The 16,664-nt window shown below is 43.5% G+C and overlaps 1 protein-coding gene across 4 annotated transcripts in view; it reads left to right on the forward strand.

Annotated features, from left to right (window-relative positions):
* The window catches only part of LOC119376795 (chromodomain-helicase-DNA-binding protein 8), a 178,252-nt gene that overhangs the window by 89,678 nt on the left and 71,910 nt on the right, over nucleotides 1–16,664 (forward strand). For 2 of the 4 annotated variants that reach the window (XM_037646517.2, XM_037646514.2), the window contains 5 exons: nucleotides 1,229–1,270; nucleotides 8,865–8,938; nucleotides 9,486–9,694; nucleotides 12,705–12,912; nucleotides 15,299–15,444. In XM_037646517.2, the coding sequence (XP_037502445.1) occupies nucleotides 1,229–1,270; nucleotides 8,865–8,938; nucleotides 9,486–9,694; nucleotides 12,705–12,912; nucleotides 15,299–15,444 (679 nt within the window). The remainder of the gene's footprint in view (nucleotides 1–1,228; nucleotides 1,271–8,864; nucleotides 8,939–9,485; nucleotides 9,695–12,704; nucleotides 12,913–15,298; nucleotides 15,445–16,664) is intronic. The other 2 variants (XM_037646526.2, XM_037646538.2) reach the window with 1 other exon arrangement.

The following is a 16,664-nucleotide window of genomic DNA, read 5'->3' on the forward strand; positions in this document are numbered from 1 at the left end:
AGAGTATTGAAATAGATTTTGTTCTCAAAATATGGAACAAAAACGGCAGTGCTAATTACTGGGCGAGATGACAGCTAGGAAGGACTGCTGATATAGAGAAGGGTTTCCTCTTCATTCTTTCCACTTAATGGGTTGTTTGATCCTTGAACTGATCTGCCTGAAGAAGTAGATGCTTTGATGGATTGCACTGGAGATGTCAATTGCTAGTAAATGCAGTCCAATTTGTTAAAACTCATTTGTTTCAAAGGGCTCACTACTACTTGCAAAAAAGAGCCCTCATTGGAGCTTCACTTTGTGGGTAATTTTCTGCAGCCTCTGGCTTTTGTGCTTGTACAAATCATGAAAACACTACAGTGCAAATTAGGGCGCATCACTAGCCATGCATGCAGTTGTGTAGTCTCACTGGCAGTAAATTTTGCATATAACTTGTACACACAATATCACCGATTCTATTGATTTCAGATATTCAATTCTATAATTTTCTAGAGCAAGTAAATGCAAGAATATAGTATTTTTGTTCCATCTGTACATTTGGATAGTATGCAATTTTGAATAGGTAAACCCTAACTATAACGAAATTTTTATATAAATTTAACGGAACTTTAAATTTCTGACATGCAGACATAGTTCTTTAGGAAGCATTGTGAAGGAAGTAGGAGCATTTTTATTACGCTATTTTTTTTTAAAGAAAATGTTTCAACACTGTTCAGACAAATTTATTATTTGAAATAAAAAACACTTACTATAATTACCATAAGTATGCATTTTTATAGGTAATTTCATGTTTATCCTTGACTCATTTTTAAAAATAATTATTACTGCATTATTTCTGTATGTCATGATTGAATGAACAAATTCAGATTAAGCTCAAACAGTATTAGACATAACAAGACGGGAGGATCCTTCATGGTCAAATAAACATTTTTACATTGAACATATGATGTAATAAACTTATGGTGAGGAGATTTGCTTGCATATGTTAGCACAGTCATGTTAGATAACTTCATTTTTTTGGTAGGCTTCTGCATAATCCTGCTAGAATGAAAATATGTGTGGCCCTGAAGGATCTTCTGGCCTAGTGTTGTCTGCAGTATCTCTATATTGTGCGCATTGTAAGTTTTGTAAGGCATTAATATCCTAAATATTCAACTCTCTTACCTTTATGTCTTTTTTTTTGCTTGCTTTCATTGTCTCAAGGTTAATGACATGAACTTTCTTTTTGTTGCAGATTTTAACGGCTATTCAGGTGGAGGGTTTTAACTTTGTAAATGTATGCATTTTATCTATACTGCCATACCTCTCTTTCTGCAGCTATACTTTAATGCTGTGTTGCAGTCTGTAATATTTGTGTTTAGGCTATTTCTAGGATATTAGTTTTGTTTTTCTTCCCTTTTTTTTTTGCACATCATCTACAATAGAGAAACCTCTAACAATCGTGTAGTGTTTTTTGTTTTTCTTTTGTAACTGCGCATTGGTATCATATGTTTAAATTGGTACATGATAACGTTGAATACCTGTAGCGAACGTTGAGCCTGCTTAAGATGATATTATCAGCAGCAAAACGCTTGCCGTTATGTTGGGCTCCTAATACAGATGCACTATTCACTGCTGACAATGTGCAGTGCATGGGGCTAATGTGAAAAAGGTCATGCTGCATTGTTTGGCATTGAGCCAATGAAATTACTTAGTACTGCTTATGACAGGCAGAAAACACTTGGACAGTTAAATCATTTGTAGGATACAAAACTATTTTCGTGTGTCCCTCAGTGTAAAAAAAAAGAGTAATTTTGCGTACTTGATGGTACTATTTCTTGGTGTGGACTGCACCTACAAGAAGTCTCGCTAGCCTCCACACCGTGTGTTAAACGCAGTGTCATATTTACATGCCTTTCTTAATCATAACAGCTTGAGCATAGTTATTTAATGACTAAAAAATAAATAATTCAAGTATAAAAACACACTGGAAGCTTCTTCGCATGGATGCTTCATCTGGGTTCATATACATAGAAGGCTTCATATTTTTTTATTTTGGTGAATATTAGGTGGGACATATATATAGACGTCAGACTCTGCCCAGGCGGCACTGTGAAAAACACCCCCACCAGCGCCCTCATCGCAGCTCCGGCGCTAACTGGATAGTACAAAGAGAGCCATCCGCAAGCGAATGTGCATAGGCCACACTAGAACCCCCTCTTTTGTTGGTGTCGAGGCGTGGTTTCCTGAAAATCAAGAACCTGGAAAGCTTCTTCTGCCAATCCACACTTCAAAAAAGTAGGAAGCTCATCATAGCAAACTGCTGGTACAGACAGACAGACAATGAACTTTATTAAGATAGTCCTGAGGAGCACCGCAGCCGTTCAGGGCGGCAGCGCCGCGGGCCGCTCCCACGTGGGGACGGGGAGGCCAAGCCTCACCGCCGCGTCTTGGGCCCTCTGGACGGCCCTTAACTGGTGTAGTAGATTCGAGCTCCTTAGCTCGGAGCACCACTCTTCTTCAGTGAGGCGTTGAGGGCCCCGTAAGGAGGGACACCGCCAGAGCATGTGATCTAAATCGCTTCTCGCACCACAATCGGGACAGTTTGGTTCAAAAGCATCCGTGTAAGAACTTAGGGTTGATAGACTAGGATAAGACCTGGTCTGCAGCATTCGAAGCGTGGCAGCCTGAGGCCTGGAGAGTTTCTCGTGCGGAAGAGGAAACGTTCGCCTAGACAGCTGGTAGTGCTTAGAAACCTCGTTGAACGTGAATAAAGGATCTCGAAAGACCTCCCGACCAGTCCCCGAGGTACTGCCTCCGTCCAACCCGGCGCGGTGGGTTAGCTCGCGCGCGCGGGTGTGGGCGACCTCGTTGAGGTTAGTCAGAGAGGATAAGTGCGACCCGAGATGAGCCGGAAACCACGTAATGGTGTGTGAGGAAATGACTCTGTCACCTAGGATGTGTGCGACCTCGGCGGAAACGGAACCTGATGCAAAGGCTCTGACTGCCGTGCGAGAATCGGTGTAGATTTGATGCCTATTCTCGTCAAGTAAAGCGAGAGCCACCGCGTCCTGCTCGGCTCTAGCCGGGGTGGTATTCATGAGAGATGCAGAGTTGAGAACTGCGCCACTGTGGTTCACTAGGACGGTCGAAAAGTTTGCCGATCTGCCATACTGCGCGGCGTCCACAAAGCATGCGGAGTGCGGGTCATCGCGAACTTGTTTTAGTAAGGCCTCGCCTCTGGCCCTTCGCCTGCCTGCATTGTGCTGCGGATGCATGTTGCGGGGAAGCGGGAAAACAGTTATACTGGCTCGCTGCTCCTTAGTAAGGCTAAACTTGCATTCTTCCTCAAGAGATGGATTACAACCCAAAACCGCCAGAATCTCCCTGCCAGCGGGCGAAGTAGTACAAACACTGAAAAATAAATTTCAGTTATTCCGGCGCGCTGAAACTCGTAATGATGATGATGTATAGTGTTTAATGGCGGAAGGGCCATTTGATGGCCAAAGAGTGCCAGGTCATCGGTTAAAAGATGTGAACAATGATTATGGTAAGTGGCTGTATTAAGGGCCTTAAAATTCCGTGTGCTAAGGCTGGTAAAACATATCAGTATTAAAATCATGGGAGTGACGTAAAATGAGTAGTGAGAATGTATGGCGAGTGGTCGGGATAATAAAACTATAGTGGAGATATATGGCATTAGCACAAGTGCCTTGTCTACGCCTTTGAGTCCAAGGGCTGCATTGCAGTCACCGCGGTATCGACCTCTGTTCAGAGGTCATGCTACGTATTGCCTGGGTATATCGCATGAAAACCATGCAAGTCTCTTAACAATGCGAACAAGGAGTCATGATTGAAAAGTGGTTCCCTACTGATGAACGTTGATGGGCGAGCTGGCTGCAACTCATAAATACAAGCGAACATCGCACGACATCGAGTTCCAGGCAAGCCCTCCAACATCCGTCCTCTAGTGCCTAAACGCGTTAAAATCAGGTATATGCGTAATGCCAAAGCGATGAAGTACATACACAATTACTTTATTTAGCTATGTATCTTAGATCAGTGGTACAAAGCTCACTTTATCAGGGACGAATGCCCCCGGTGGTTTTCGCCTTTTCAGTTGCCTTCTCCCTTCATCTCTCACTTCCTGTGCATTAGACTATTTTCTTACGCATCCTCAAATGGTCTCTTGATGGTTGTCTTCCATTGTATACAGTGGAACCTCGTTAATGCGTACCTGCCGGGAACGCCGCGTAACTACGCACTAAACGGTAGTACGCATTAACCACCAAGTAAAGATTTCCATCTCCTCGCGTACGCCATTGCCGCCAGCAAAGAAATAAATACAGTGCCACAGCAAATATTGCCTAAAGTACCCATTGCAAAGCCTTTTCTTTCTTTTTGCCAAAGTGGAGAAAAGATTCTGGTACTCTCGCACGACCGTCCGATAGTGCCGATAGCGCGCGGTGGCGACGCCAAGCAGCATTTCGGAACTATTACAGGGTCCGGTATACGCAGTGACCAACAAACGGCAGAACGGACAGTGTCAGCTTTCCGCGATATATGTGCATGCGTCTGTACCGCGATCTGCTCATAAACGAAAACTGACGCAGTTCCAGTGAAACGCGGTACGGCTGCGTGGAGCCGATCGTCTCCTGGCTAGTTGCGTGCAGCGCGTCGCCTTCTCGGCTCACGCCGTCACTTCCAGGCCGCTTGCTGTACCGCACGCGCGCATTTGTCGTGGGAGTGTTCTTCGTACCCACTTCGCTCCAGACCGTGCACAGATGCGGCGAGTAGCTTGTAACGCAGCGATGACGAACTTCCTGCAAGCGATGCGCACTCCGCGACGCTGTAGCGGTCCTGGCAGTGGACGGCAGCGCGTTTGGGTGGTCGCCCAATAAAAGCGTGCAGTATGGTTACAACAGCGCTACGCTTGCTGTACCGTGCGTGTGCGTTTAACGTGATAGCGTCAATGCAAAGAGGTTTCTCGTCGCCCGCGACCAACAACGTTCAACACCGCAACAGCGAGCTGCTTTCTTTTCTACAAAGCGGCGCGCGCTTGAACACGGCCCCGCGCAACGAGGCGGCAGCAATCGGCGGCCCAGCGCGATCAGGTTGTCGCCTATTAAAAGCGTGCAGTAGGCTTAAAGTGGTGCTGCGCCGCACGCGTGCCCGAGCAGATACCTGAAGATACTTATTGTGATAAGGTTGTCGGCGATAAGTCATGCTGGCGCGTTCGTCGGTGGCCGCCGCCTCACCTTCGTTCTTTCCCGCTTGCCCGCAAAGGCATCGCCGCAATCGCGCGGAAGTCGGAATCAGTGATCGACCGATCTACGCACTTCTCGAAAAGACTGAAAACCTTTGGCGGCACATTGTGGCGTCGGGAAGTTCAGCGGCGCAGTAAAATTTTATGGCACAAAACGTTATCGCGGTACGCAGGGTACGCACTAACCGGTAGGCGTAGGACGAAGTACTACGGCTTAAGCGGTCAGCGAATGCATTGGGCTCTATGAGACTCGGTCGGGGATTCATCGCAACTACGTTTTAACCGTTAGTACGCTTAAAGCGGGTACGTATTAACGAGGTTTGACTGTATACTGCAAATGGGGACACGTGCGGGTCCACTTTCGCGGTGTACAACCGAAGGCAAAACCGTGGCCTCCCAAGATAGCTATGGCAATCGCGGAGGCCACGGGCAAAACAAACCTGAAGGTGGTCGCGACCAATATTTTGCAATTTACTTGTATGACGCACGTGTTGGCTAGTTAGAACCGGAACTCTGAGCCTTCAACGTGCGCGATGCTGTGTGATGACGACCGTCTCAGATTATAGGATGTCGCGATGTGCGTATCATGCGTCTTCAGTCTGCCTCTAGCTGCTCATCCGTGTTATACGGCACGCACCGCGGTCAGAGCCTCTGCTGAGCTTCATAGTCAAGGTTACCATGGTTCTACGTCAGGGCTGCGCAAAACAACAGCAGAGTCAAATTGTCGCACTTTCTCATGCGACCAACTGTGGAGAACGTGGGTACTTTGCTTACCCAACACGCTTGCAATGGCCCGTATCCAGCGCTCTTGCCTTTCTGCTTTGTACGACAACTTTGGAAATCGGTAAAACTGAACGTTGTTATTCAGTCTTTTACGTTCATGGCAATTCACAACACGACAGTAGCGTCGATTGTGGCTTTTCTTCGTAGCGTGCAGAATGGTCTCGTCTGCTGTTCATTTCGCCATCCGTTCTGGCAAGTGATCCAACAAGCACTTCATGGCAGTTTGGTGGTGCGTCCGACTAGCGGAGAGAAATTCACGGTTCTCTTTCTGAGTGTTAAATGCACAAACACACGCAATATTAAGCTCAATCGTTGTTTCACACCTGCTTGTTGGACCTGGTCCCACAGCAAACTGTGTGAGGGAGTCTGTCTTTGTACTACCCAATACTGCTCCGACAGGTGGCGCCACGTGTCTTGCAAAACTCCAGAGTCTGACGTCTGTACAGGAGTTTGCAGTTATGATAGGCGGAAATGTGGGTTTCATTGCACCTGAACGAACGCTGACGAAGAGCATTATTTTTATGGTTTCTACAAAATGTCAAATGGCAACTCTGGCAATGTTTTTAGGCATCAAAGTACAACTAAATTGGTATGTTGTCCGGGCCAAATATGTGCAGCACTACTCAAAGTAGCATGGTTCTTCTATAATTGAAAGTTGGGCATGTGCATGTGCACTCTGATTCATCACATCGAAGGGCTGACTTTTACTTAACGGGCTATTGGCCATTTGTAACGCCAGCTCAAGAATGGCAGTAGTGGTGTTGACATCATGTGCTGTCTCCAAGACTGTTACATGAGCAACCACTTTCAAATTCTTTGTTGTTATAAAGCTTTTCAGTAGAGATTTAACCTTCGTAGTGTAGTATTTTCTTGTTAATATCTTTCACTCATATCACTGGTCCGAACTGGTCCGAGAAGAACAGAGTGAAAGACTATTTAGAATGCCTTGTAGCTGACATCAAAACTGGCTTCTTTTTTTTTCTTTTTCCTGGTGTGGTTTGCAGTTTTTAATATAGTGTATGTTTAACTTGATATTAAAAGGTTTCTGAACTGAATGAAAATATGTTATCTCACATGCGACAGTAAGTGCAGAGTGGTCTAATAAAAAGCACATCCCTAGTTTGAAAAAATTGCTGGAGTTGCTATTTGAAGTGTAGACTGCGCTTCGGGTGTTGGTTAAAAAAACTTATTTGGTTGAGTTGTGCCATACTGTGAAACTCAATTGTCATGCAGTGGTCTTTACCAAGTCAGTTCACCAAAATATTAACTCTTTCCTTACCAAAGGAAGTCTGCTGATTTTCAGTATTAGATATTCTTTAAGGTAATGTTAGCCACGCTTGCTAGGACATGTTAAATATTTTCAAGACTTGTCTCATCTTTCAGCAGGGGCATTGAGATACTGTTTCTGACATAACTATATTAAATTATGTTCACAAAGCAGTTTTCATTCTGTGGAAAAGCAAACGCAAGGAAAGTCACTGTAGAAAGTCGCTATTGGCATAGTGAACAGTTTTATAGTTTATTCACATATGGCCTATATACATGTGTATCCATTGTAGAGATTCTAATGAATGTGAGCCAGCCACTATGATCATAAATGAAATGTCTGCTTGACATCTATGAAGCACAAAAACAGGAGCATGCCTAGGACAATGTTTTCTATCTTACAAGTTTGACATGAAAAATCGCATATCTGAGCACATAGACAGTTGAATTGGGGCCACATTTGGTGAAGTCTTTATATTTAAAGTGTTCCTAAGTTGCCAGGAAATACATCTATGACCAGAAAAGATACACTAGTCCTTATAATATACAGTAGGTGACATTTCTGGATAGGAAGTTTAGACATGTGAAAAACATTTGACCTAGTGAATATTAGTTGGGTCTAGTTAATCTGATGTTTGAGGTTGCATGCCTGTTAAGGCGAGGAAAGAGTTAAATAAATTACTGGTTAGTAATCAGTGCAATAAATCATTCACTTTTTTTCATAATACCATAATCAAAAGTGGGCACAACTGTTGTGAGACCATGCAGTGGTGGCATCCTATGTAGTTCTACATATCTATTTACTACGAAATCAGAAAAAATATATGTGAATGTTATTAATGCTTATGCTACCACACATGCAAATACTGCTGCTTAGAATGTAAAAATTACAGATTAAGCGTCAGATTTACCCTGTAAAGATGCCATGGTATATTGGTAATGTTTTGGAAAGAAAATATACTCTTGCATAGAGCCTACAAGAGCATTGGGATGCCTTATACTGTTTTTATTTTATTTTTGTATAGTGTTTTCTTAGGTTCTGGTATATCTTTGCTCCTTCAATTTATGATGATAGCACGAATGCCAGGAACGCTTCCGCACAAAAATTAATTTCTCCGAAACTGCAGTGACACTGGAATAAGGAGGGGAGATGCTACCTTTACGTTTTCTCAAAGTAGGACTTCCTTTGAGAGCTCAACGGGGTTGTTCTTTCTTTCTAAAATACAGCATTTCACTGGTTTGATTAATTTATCAACCATTAATGGTGCAGTGAAGCTTAGTGAAAGTTGATTTTTTTTTGCATATGCCAAGAACATACTCTTCATTCGCTAGTATCCTGAGGCATTGGTCTTTTTTTTTTTTTTAGACGGTTCGCTGGCATTGTTTCGAAATTAGCTTGACGGTTTTATCATCGCACATAGGCTCACATTGTAGCGTCTCTAGCCTTCTTGTGCCGTATGCTTTCTTTCCAGCTTGCAGTCTGCTTCTGGGTGTTGTTGTGCATTAGCTCGCTTGTGTGTGTAATGATGGTTTTAACACCAAACTTAAACTTCATTTTTTTGGGGGGGTTTTGCAGCGAATGGAAAGAAGAGAGAAGTTTGAAGCTGCCATTCGCGAGAGAGAAATACGTAGACTTGAAACTCAACAGAGGTGAGCTTGTTGGAAGTGTCCAAGTCGTTTTTGATGGATGCCCCCTAATCTTGCTTTTGCTAAACTTCTTAAAATTAAAAAAAATCTTCCTTCAAAAATGCCCACAACCTCACTGTGTGGAAAAAATCTCTCTCTCTCTCTCGTGCGTGCGTGTGTGTGTGTGTGTGTGTGTGTGTGTGTGTGTGTGTGTGTGTGTGTGTGTGTGAAAAGTACTTAGCTCCTCGAAAGTGGCCTTCGAACAGAAAATTTTTCTTATTGGGCTCAAGAAGTGTTTCAAGGCCCCTGCCCATGTGGTTTGGGCATATGTCAATAAAAGGAGTGTACACAGGCACACACAGGACAGAAGAAAATGCGGTTCCAAGAAACTTCGTTTTGTAATTAAATTGGTTTCTTTGAGCAAGCAATCTGTGCCCCTGATCACAGATACATATGCAGTCATTTTGTACATAATTATATTGTACAAAACAGGCCTTTTTTTTTATTATTGTAGTGTGCATTAAAAGGCTTGTTGTTTTGTAAAAAGATGCCCTTCGTTGCTCTTTACCAGGTGGTCAAGACGAGAAGAAGCAGAGTTCTATCGAGCAGTGTCTTGCTATGGTGTGGACTATCGGCGCCAGGAGCAGCGTTTTGTGTGGGATGGCTTTCGCACAGTAGGCCGTCTTGAGCGCAAACGAGATGACACTTTGACCGAGTACTTCCGTGCCTTTCGGGCAATGTGCAGGCGCGTGTGTGGCCGCAAATTAGGCGAGGAAGATGGTAAGTGGGTTTCAACAAATTTGTTTTGTTTTTTATGGTACCTTATGTAATATTTTACGTTTACTTGGGGTCAATTCTACAAATGTGTTTGAAACACATCTGTTGCATGTTAGTTGTCTCGATTTAGAACAAGCTGGTGAATCCCAGCATTGCCAGGGTCATGAATTTATCAGTGAGTGGGCAGGCTAGCCTAGAGACTGGTGTCTGTGCGGTAGCATGGATTATAGGGAGGTGAATCATTGTGATACCTTTTTAACTTTTTCTTATACAAAACAGAATGAGTTGATTTGTCATTAACAAGGTAAGAATTGCAGTAGATATAGTACAATAAAAGCTTGTTAAGTTTGGTTTTTGTTTATGTGGAAAATTGGAGAAGTCGGGTTGGTCCTTTGGTCCTGGCCAACATATGCATTTTTTAATGGCATCAAACTCACTCATTTAGATATATTTAGCTGCATCCTGTTTAATTAAGATTATTCTTGGCACATTCGACTGGTTGTTGCTACGACAGCTAAGACCTCTCCTATACACCGTATATGTCATGGTTGCCAATGAGCCATAGAAATCTCCTGTGACTTTTTCCTGATCGTTTGGAAGCATCATGCAAGGATTTGTTTCCCATAGACCTGATTGCAAATTTATTATTTAATTTAAAACATCTGCAATATCAGTGTGTGCTGCAAAAATTGCATATAGAAAGGACTTTTGTGTTCTGTGCGACCTAGTTGTACGCTGCAGTAAACAAATATTTTTTTCTATTTGAATATGCTAATGAAATTACAGGACTGTGTTTTTTGCCATGACGTGTCTGCTTTGTTTTCTTAACTATGGCTCATACCCAGACATTGTGCACAAGTGTACCTGTGTGTAATACAGCATTGACTTCTAAGCCCAACTGCATCTACCATTATAGCGCAGGTGACATCTTGGGAGAGGTTACTTCAATAAGATATTGTTTGCAAAAGAAACGATCTTTTGAATCTTTCAGTGCATTTTCAGTCCTTTGCACAAATGCAGCATTGGCCTCTTGAATTCTCTGCTCCACGAGGGCTGTTGTTTCTTTCGATTATAGCATGCACAAAACGTAAGCTTTTTTTTAGCATGGATGGAGTAGGGCTGGAAAATTGCACCAGTTATCAATTGGATAGTTCATACTTTGATTTTAGGAAAGTAGGTATACAGTCGAACCCGTTTATAACGAACTCGAAAGTGCCGCGAAAAATGGTCGTTATATCAGTTGTTCGTTGTAAATGGACTAGCCCTCAAAAACATGCATTTAGCGACGCAGCCCCTTTTTTTTTCCTGCGCATTTTTATTGAAAAGTGCTAACAACTCCTCCGGTGAGAAGTTAGGCCTTTTCGTGTTGTGAAGCGAGGCCCGCTGCGTACACGAGTGAAATAAACCGCCTTTGCAGTGAACCAACACCGTTTCACTGAACCACGGTACCGCTACGTGGAGCCGATCATCCCTGGCTAGTTGCGTGCAGCGCGTCGCCTACTCGGCTCCCGCCATCACTGTCGGGCCGCTTGCATTTGTACGCGCATTTGTGCGCACGGGTGCGGCGAGTGGCCTGTTCGTTCAATGTGGCGAAGACAAGCATTTTGCAAGCAATGCGCACTATGTCTCCGCGATGCTCTGACGGCCCTGCACGACAGCGCGGCGCTTGGGTTGCCGCCTAATAAAACACGAAGTATACGCTCACTGTAAGTGCATCGACGTTTCTCGGTGCCCGTGTCGCTCAACAACAGCGAGCTAGTTTCGTTTACACGAAGCGACGCGCACTTTATCTTGCACGGCGCGGCGGCGGCGGCGAACTTTCGAACGGCAATGGCATCGCGCTTGTACTGCTTTTACCGCCGTCACCCCGAACAGTTTACGCCACACGTGCAGCCGAGCCGATAGCTGCAGATGAGTGTGACAAGGTTGTCGGCGATAAATCGTAATGGCACGTTCATCGCCTTCGCTCTCTTCTGATGCTTATCCGTGAAGGAATCACCGCAATCGCGCGGAAGTCGTGATCATTGATCGGCCGGTCTCTGCCGTTACCGAAAAGATGAAATACATATTGCGGCACATTGTGACGTCGACGCACTCGCAGTGAACATTTAAGCGCCGAAAAGTTATCGCGGTCATCGCTTATTGCATTTTATGGCTTCTTGCGTTCCAAGGCATAGGTTCATCGTAGGCGGTCGACTGCAGAGAACGGCGCCAGGATAGGTTGCCGTGCGAAAGCTGACTGCAAGGCTTCATGCTGCCTACTATTTCTTTGTTTATTTATTTTTTTTTATTCCCCACTGCCATTCTGCCACTGAAGAAACGACTGGAAAGCGAGCGACCTCGCTCGTAGCGACCGAAAGCAGCGCGTACGGTGCTCGCCGATCTCGGGTATCTTCGTGACGAGTAAACTGGATCGCGGCACGCGCGAGCGCGCGCCTCTCATGCTTTAGAAGGCCTACTTTAACTTTTTTTCGCCTTGTATACGCCATATTTTTACCGCGACCATGTCTGAAGTGTTCGTTGTAAAAGTAGGAGGCTTTGAAAAATGTTCGCTATATGTGGACGCAATTTCAATGGGTAGCATAGGAAAATCGTAAGTGCACCGAAATATGGTCGTTATAACCGATAGATCGTTATATCTGGGATCGTTATAAGTGGGTTCGACTGTATATATTTACTCTCCTTTGTGTTATAAGTTTGAGCTCATAACCTTTTTCCTGCGTAGAAATGTGTAGGTAACGGTTCGGACATAGGGACTTCGTTGATTAAGCCTGAGATGAATTAGCATGTATTGAATTGACTGAAGTGAGCCTTAATGGCTTAGGAAATAACTGAAGAAGTTATTGGTGGCATTATGTACAATATAAATATAATAAATATACCCTTCTTTGAAAGCAGGGACAGCACTTGCATCAAATTAGTATTTTTTTCACCATGAAATTTTATGTGATTTGCTGTGAATTTGGTTGTTGGCATGTGGACTGCATGTCTCATTGTGTTGTTTGATCTACAGACAACCTGCAATATGTTGTTGAGCCAATCTCAGAAGAGAGGGCCACCCGCTGTTTGCAACGCATTGAACTGTTGAGTAAAATAAGAGAAGAGATTTTGCCACACCCTGAACTGGATGAGCGACTGAAACTCTGCCAGCCTTCCATGGATCTTCCAGACTGGTGGATTTGTGGACGGCATGATAAGGACCTGCTCATTGGTGCAGCTAAGTAAGTGCTTCGATTTGCTACATTGAAGCTAGTTCGTTTTTTCCTCTGCTTGCCTGTGAACCTTGGGCTTGGGCCACTTCTTCCTTTCAAGAGCACTTGCTTTGGTCTCATTATTCCTAAACTCCATGTCACTGCATGCTTCACACTAAATGAGCATGATCAAAACTCTTCTGATTGGTGTGATTGTTTAACAAGTCACTGTAAGAGGCACTGTACAGCACTGTAACAGGCTGAAACTTGGAGGATAATTAAAAAAACTCGAGTGAAAGTTACGAACTGTGCAGCACAAAATGGAATGGAAAATGGTAGACGTAACATTAAGAGATAGGAAGACAGTAGAATGGGTCAGACAAGAAACAGGTGTAGCTGATATTCTTGTTGATATTAAGCGAAAGAAGGGGACCTGGGCCTGCTACATAATGCAAGGACAGACAACAGGTGGTCAGTTAGAGCAACGGAGTGCATACCAGAAGTCGAGGATGGTTGCGAGTTAGATGGAGGGATGACATTAAGAAGTTTCGCAGGGATCAAATGGAATCGGCTCACGCAAGATGGAGCAGATTGTAGATCATTGGGAAAGGGCTTTGTCCTGCGGTGGACATACAAACAGACTGAGGATGGTGATGATGATGAACAGGCACAGCAGAAATATTTGGCCACCCATTGAAGGTGTCAAGTGGACCCTATACCTTCCATTCACTTTAGCCCATGTTTAGGCTAAATTTTTTTGCAAGAATTTCAAGGATTAGAATAATTTTGATGTTATCATTGTAAGCACAAATACTTTCCTCTTTGTTAAACTTCCTTTGTCATATTTTTCTAGTGGAGGGACTGAATGACTATTTGTTTTTGTGTATTATATGTCCTGTTGAGCAAACCTACTCTACGGCAATAATTTTAGTTAATTACATTTTGTATTCTAGGAAATAAGTACTGGCACAAAAAATTAGTGCCTAGCCTGGCGTCTTGTCCTCCTCGTGTTCTCGCTCCAGTTGGGTCCTTTTGCTCTTTTATGTGATAATTATGTTTCTATCATTTATGGTTACTGAGATAATGGTGCCAATACAGAAAGAAAATTTTTTCAAATAAAATAATTTACAATTGAAAGATGGTTCTATTACAAAAGTGCAATACAGAAAAGCAAATTCATTAAATAACTCATTGAATAGGCACGAGCCAGGTACTCACTAGTACCATCACTTTTTCTTTTCTTGGCCTCTTTTGTTTCTTTCGGTGCAGCCTTATCGGTGAAGTGCAGTCAATGCTGGTAAATGTCCTGTAGCCGCTGCACTGACTAACCCCCTAGAGGAAATTCCAAATTGCTTCAGGACATTTTACTGAACAGTTCTACCATTGGATAGTGGTATTTGAGAGCAATATCCAGTATTTAACCACAGAATGATCCCCACCGAAGTGTGCAGACAGTCATCTGTGACAGCAGCACATAAAAGGTCAATGTCACACCGCTTCCGCAGTCCATGCATACTGCTAATTGCACAAGCTTTGGAGCTGAGCTTGTTGTAGATGCTTCACCCCTCGCTGGGCCTTGCCGACAGCATGCATTACAACGAGCTGGATATATAACGAGTGCAGCAGAAGTGACTGTTGTGAGATGCCTTTGAGATACCTTCTTTTGAGTCAGTCATCTCATAAAAATTCGAATTGTAGGCCCCAAAGCCAAAACGAGTCACCCTGTGTCAAGATATGACGCTGAACAATGCTCATATTATTAATGTGCTCCAGGTAAGATGGGCAGTATTTGGATCTTAGCTTTACAGAGGGTTTTTGTTGTTTTATGAACATTGACAGTCCTGTTAAACCTGTTATGATTGGATGTTATTTTTCCAGAGCCTATTAGCTGCCCATCACTTTTGACTGCGGAAAGGTATTAGGAAGTGGGTGGGTGGGGGGGCAGTTCGCTGCGTAGATATTCTAAGTCAATTTTTCTTGCTAACTTTCTTGCACCCATGTAAATGGGCATATAATTCTTGTTGAGAGGCACTTAAAATCACACAAAAGGAAAGCATGAAGGAAAGAAGTTTACTCTTAAGGGCTCGTTTTTCTTTGTTAGACGCAATATTAATGAGAACTAACAGACAGCAAAGCCAAGGAAAGTACTATAGGGGGTGTTATGGACATACATATTATTAATTCAAAATTTTGGCCACCTCTTTTATTAACAGAAATGTGCTGAAACTATGTGGAAGTTTCTCATTAGCTTGTCAGGAAATTTAGCTTGGTTGAAAACTGTTTTGAAAGGAATCTGCTGTATTGTGATAAGATATGACGAGTGTAGGTCTTTCTCTCTCTCTCTCTAGTAATTTTTGTTTTAAACACATCTACATTTCTTGCCTTTGCAATTAAAAATTTTATTTTTGACATGCAGGTATGGCTTAAGCAGAATGGATTATCATCTGCTAAATGATGGAGAGCTTTCGTTCCGTGAAGTTGTTCGGGCGCAGTCTGCATCAAAACCACCTTTGATGATTGTTGGCCACCATGGGCACACTTTCCCTGTGGCAACTACATCAGGCAAGTCTCTGTCTCATCTAATATTTTGCTATCAATGACATTTTGATAGCCTGCTCACGGATGATGAAATGGTCAGGTGAAGCACATGGTATTGCATGCACTGGAAAATATATGATAAGGCCTGAATGTTTTGTGCAAGTTTTGTACAACTTCTCCCAAGAAGTCGTGAGTGTGTATGATTAACTAGTTTTTCACACAGATGTGTCTTCATACCTATGTTTTTCACACCTGATGTCTTCACTACTTAGCTGCTGTTATTATTTCTCTCAACTTCTTGATCGATTTAGTACAGTGGAACCTCGTTAATGTGTACCTGCCGGGAACGCCGCATAACTTCGTACTAAACGGTAGTACGCATTAAATTTGCATCTCCTCGCGTACGCCATCGCCGCCAGTAAAGAAAGAAATACAGTGCCACAGCAAATAATGCCTAAAGCAGGGATGCAACAGCTGCGCCAATTGCGCCATTTTGATACAATTTCGTTTTTCTGCGCCGAGCTGCGCCAAAACCGCGATGTTTCTCGAAATTGCGCCACGCTGCGCCAAAACGCCCCCGGTACCCGCAAAATTTTTCGGTTGCGCCAGTTTTAGCCTCGTTTTAACGCAAAACGAAGCCCGTTTTGGCGACCTAATGTTGGGAGAGGCACCAGAGGCACTTTCATCCAATCCAATTCGACCCAGTGCGCGCTTGACTCAAACAGGACGTTAATCTGTTCCGGTGTGTTTGCTGGTGGGCCGGTGGGCCTAAATGAAGTTTTTACTGCTGGTTCAAACGCTGCTTTACGGGGTCATTCAGCGTGAGCAAAGGTGAACGCTCATTTAATGTGGAAGCACCGCATAAAGAAAGTTAACTGACAAACGAGCCGTTTGACACGTGCTGCAAATCTTATGGTACATTCGACAGGTCGTTTGAGAGCGCTCTGACTGAGTTTGAAACTGTTGAATTCAACAGCTTTAAACCTTTTCAACGAGAACAAGCAGGTATGCAAGTCATCTTTCTCCTTCCTGATTATGTTTTGACCCGATGATGTTAGTAGCAATGGTTAGTTGCTATTTTACACACTTTTTTCAGCGCTCGAAAACGACCAGTCGAATGTACCAATAGTGGGGATGTCGTTATTGTTTGGTGGAGTCCGGTTCAACGCTGCCTTTGTTCAAATAGCAGTACTCACGTGCACGAATTCGCGAGTTGTATACAGTAAAGTCTTTTTAAGTCTACT

This window comes from Rhipicephalus sanguineus, chromosome 1, assembly GCF_013339695.2.
Source record: "Rhipicephalus sanguineus isolate Rsan-2018 chromosome 1, BIME_Rsan_1.4, whole genome shotgun sequence".
Classification (NCBI taxonomy): domain Eukaryota; kingdom Metazoa; phylum Arthropoda; class Arachnida; order Ixodida; family Ixodidae; genus Rhipicephalus; species Rhipicephalus sanguineus.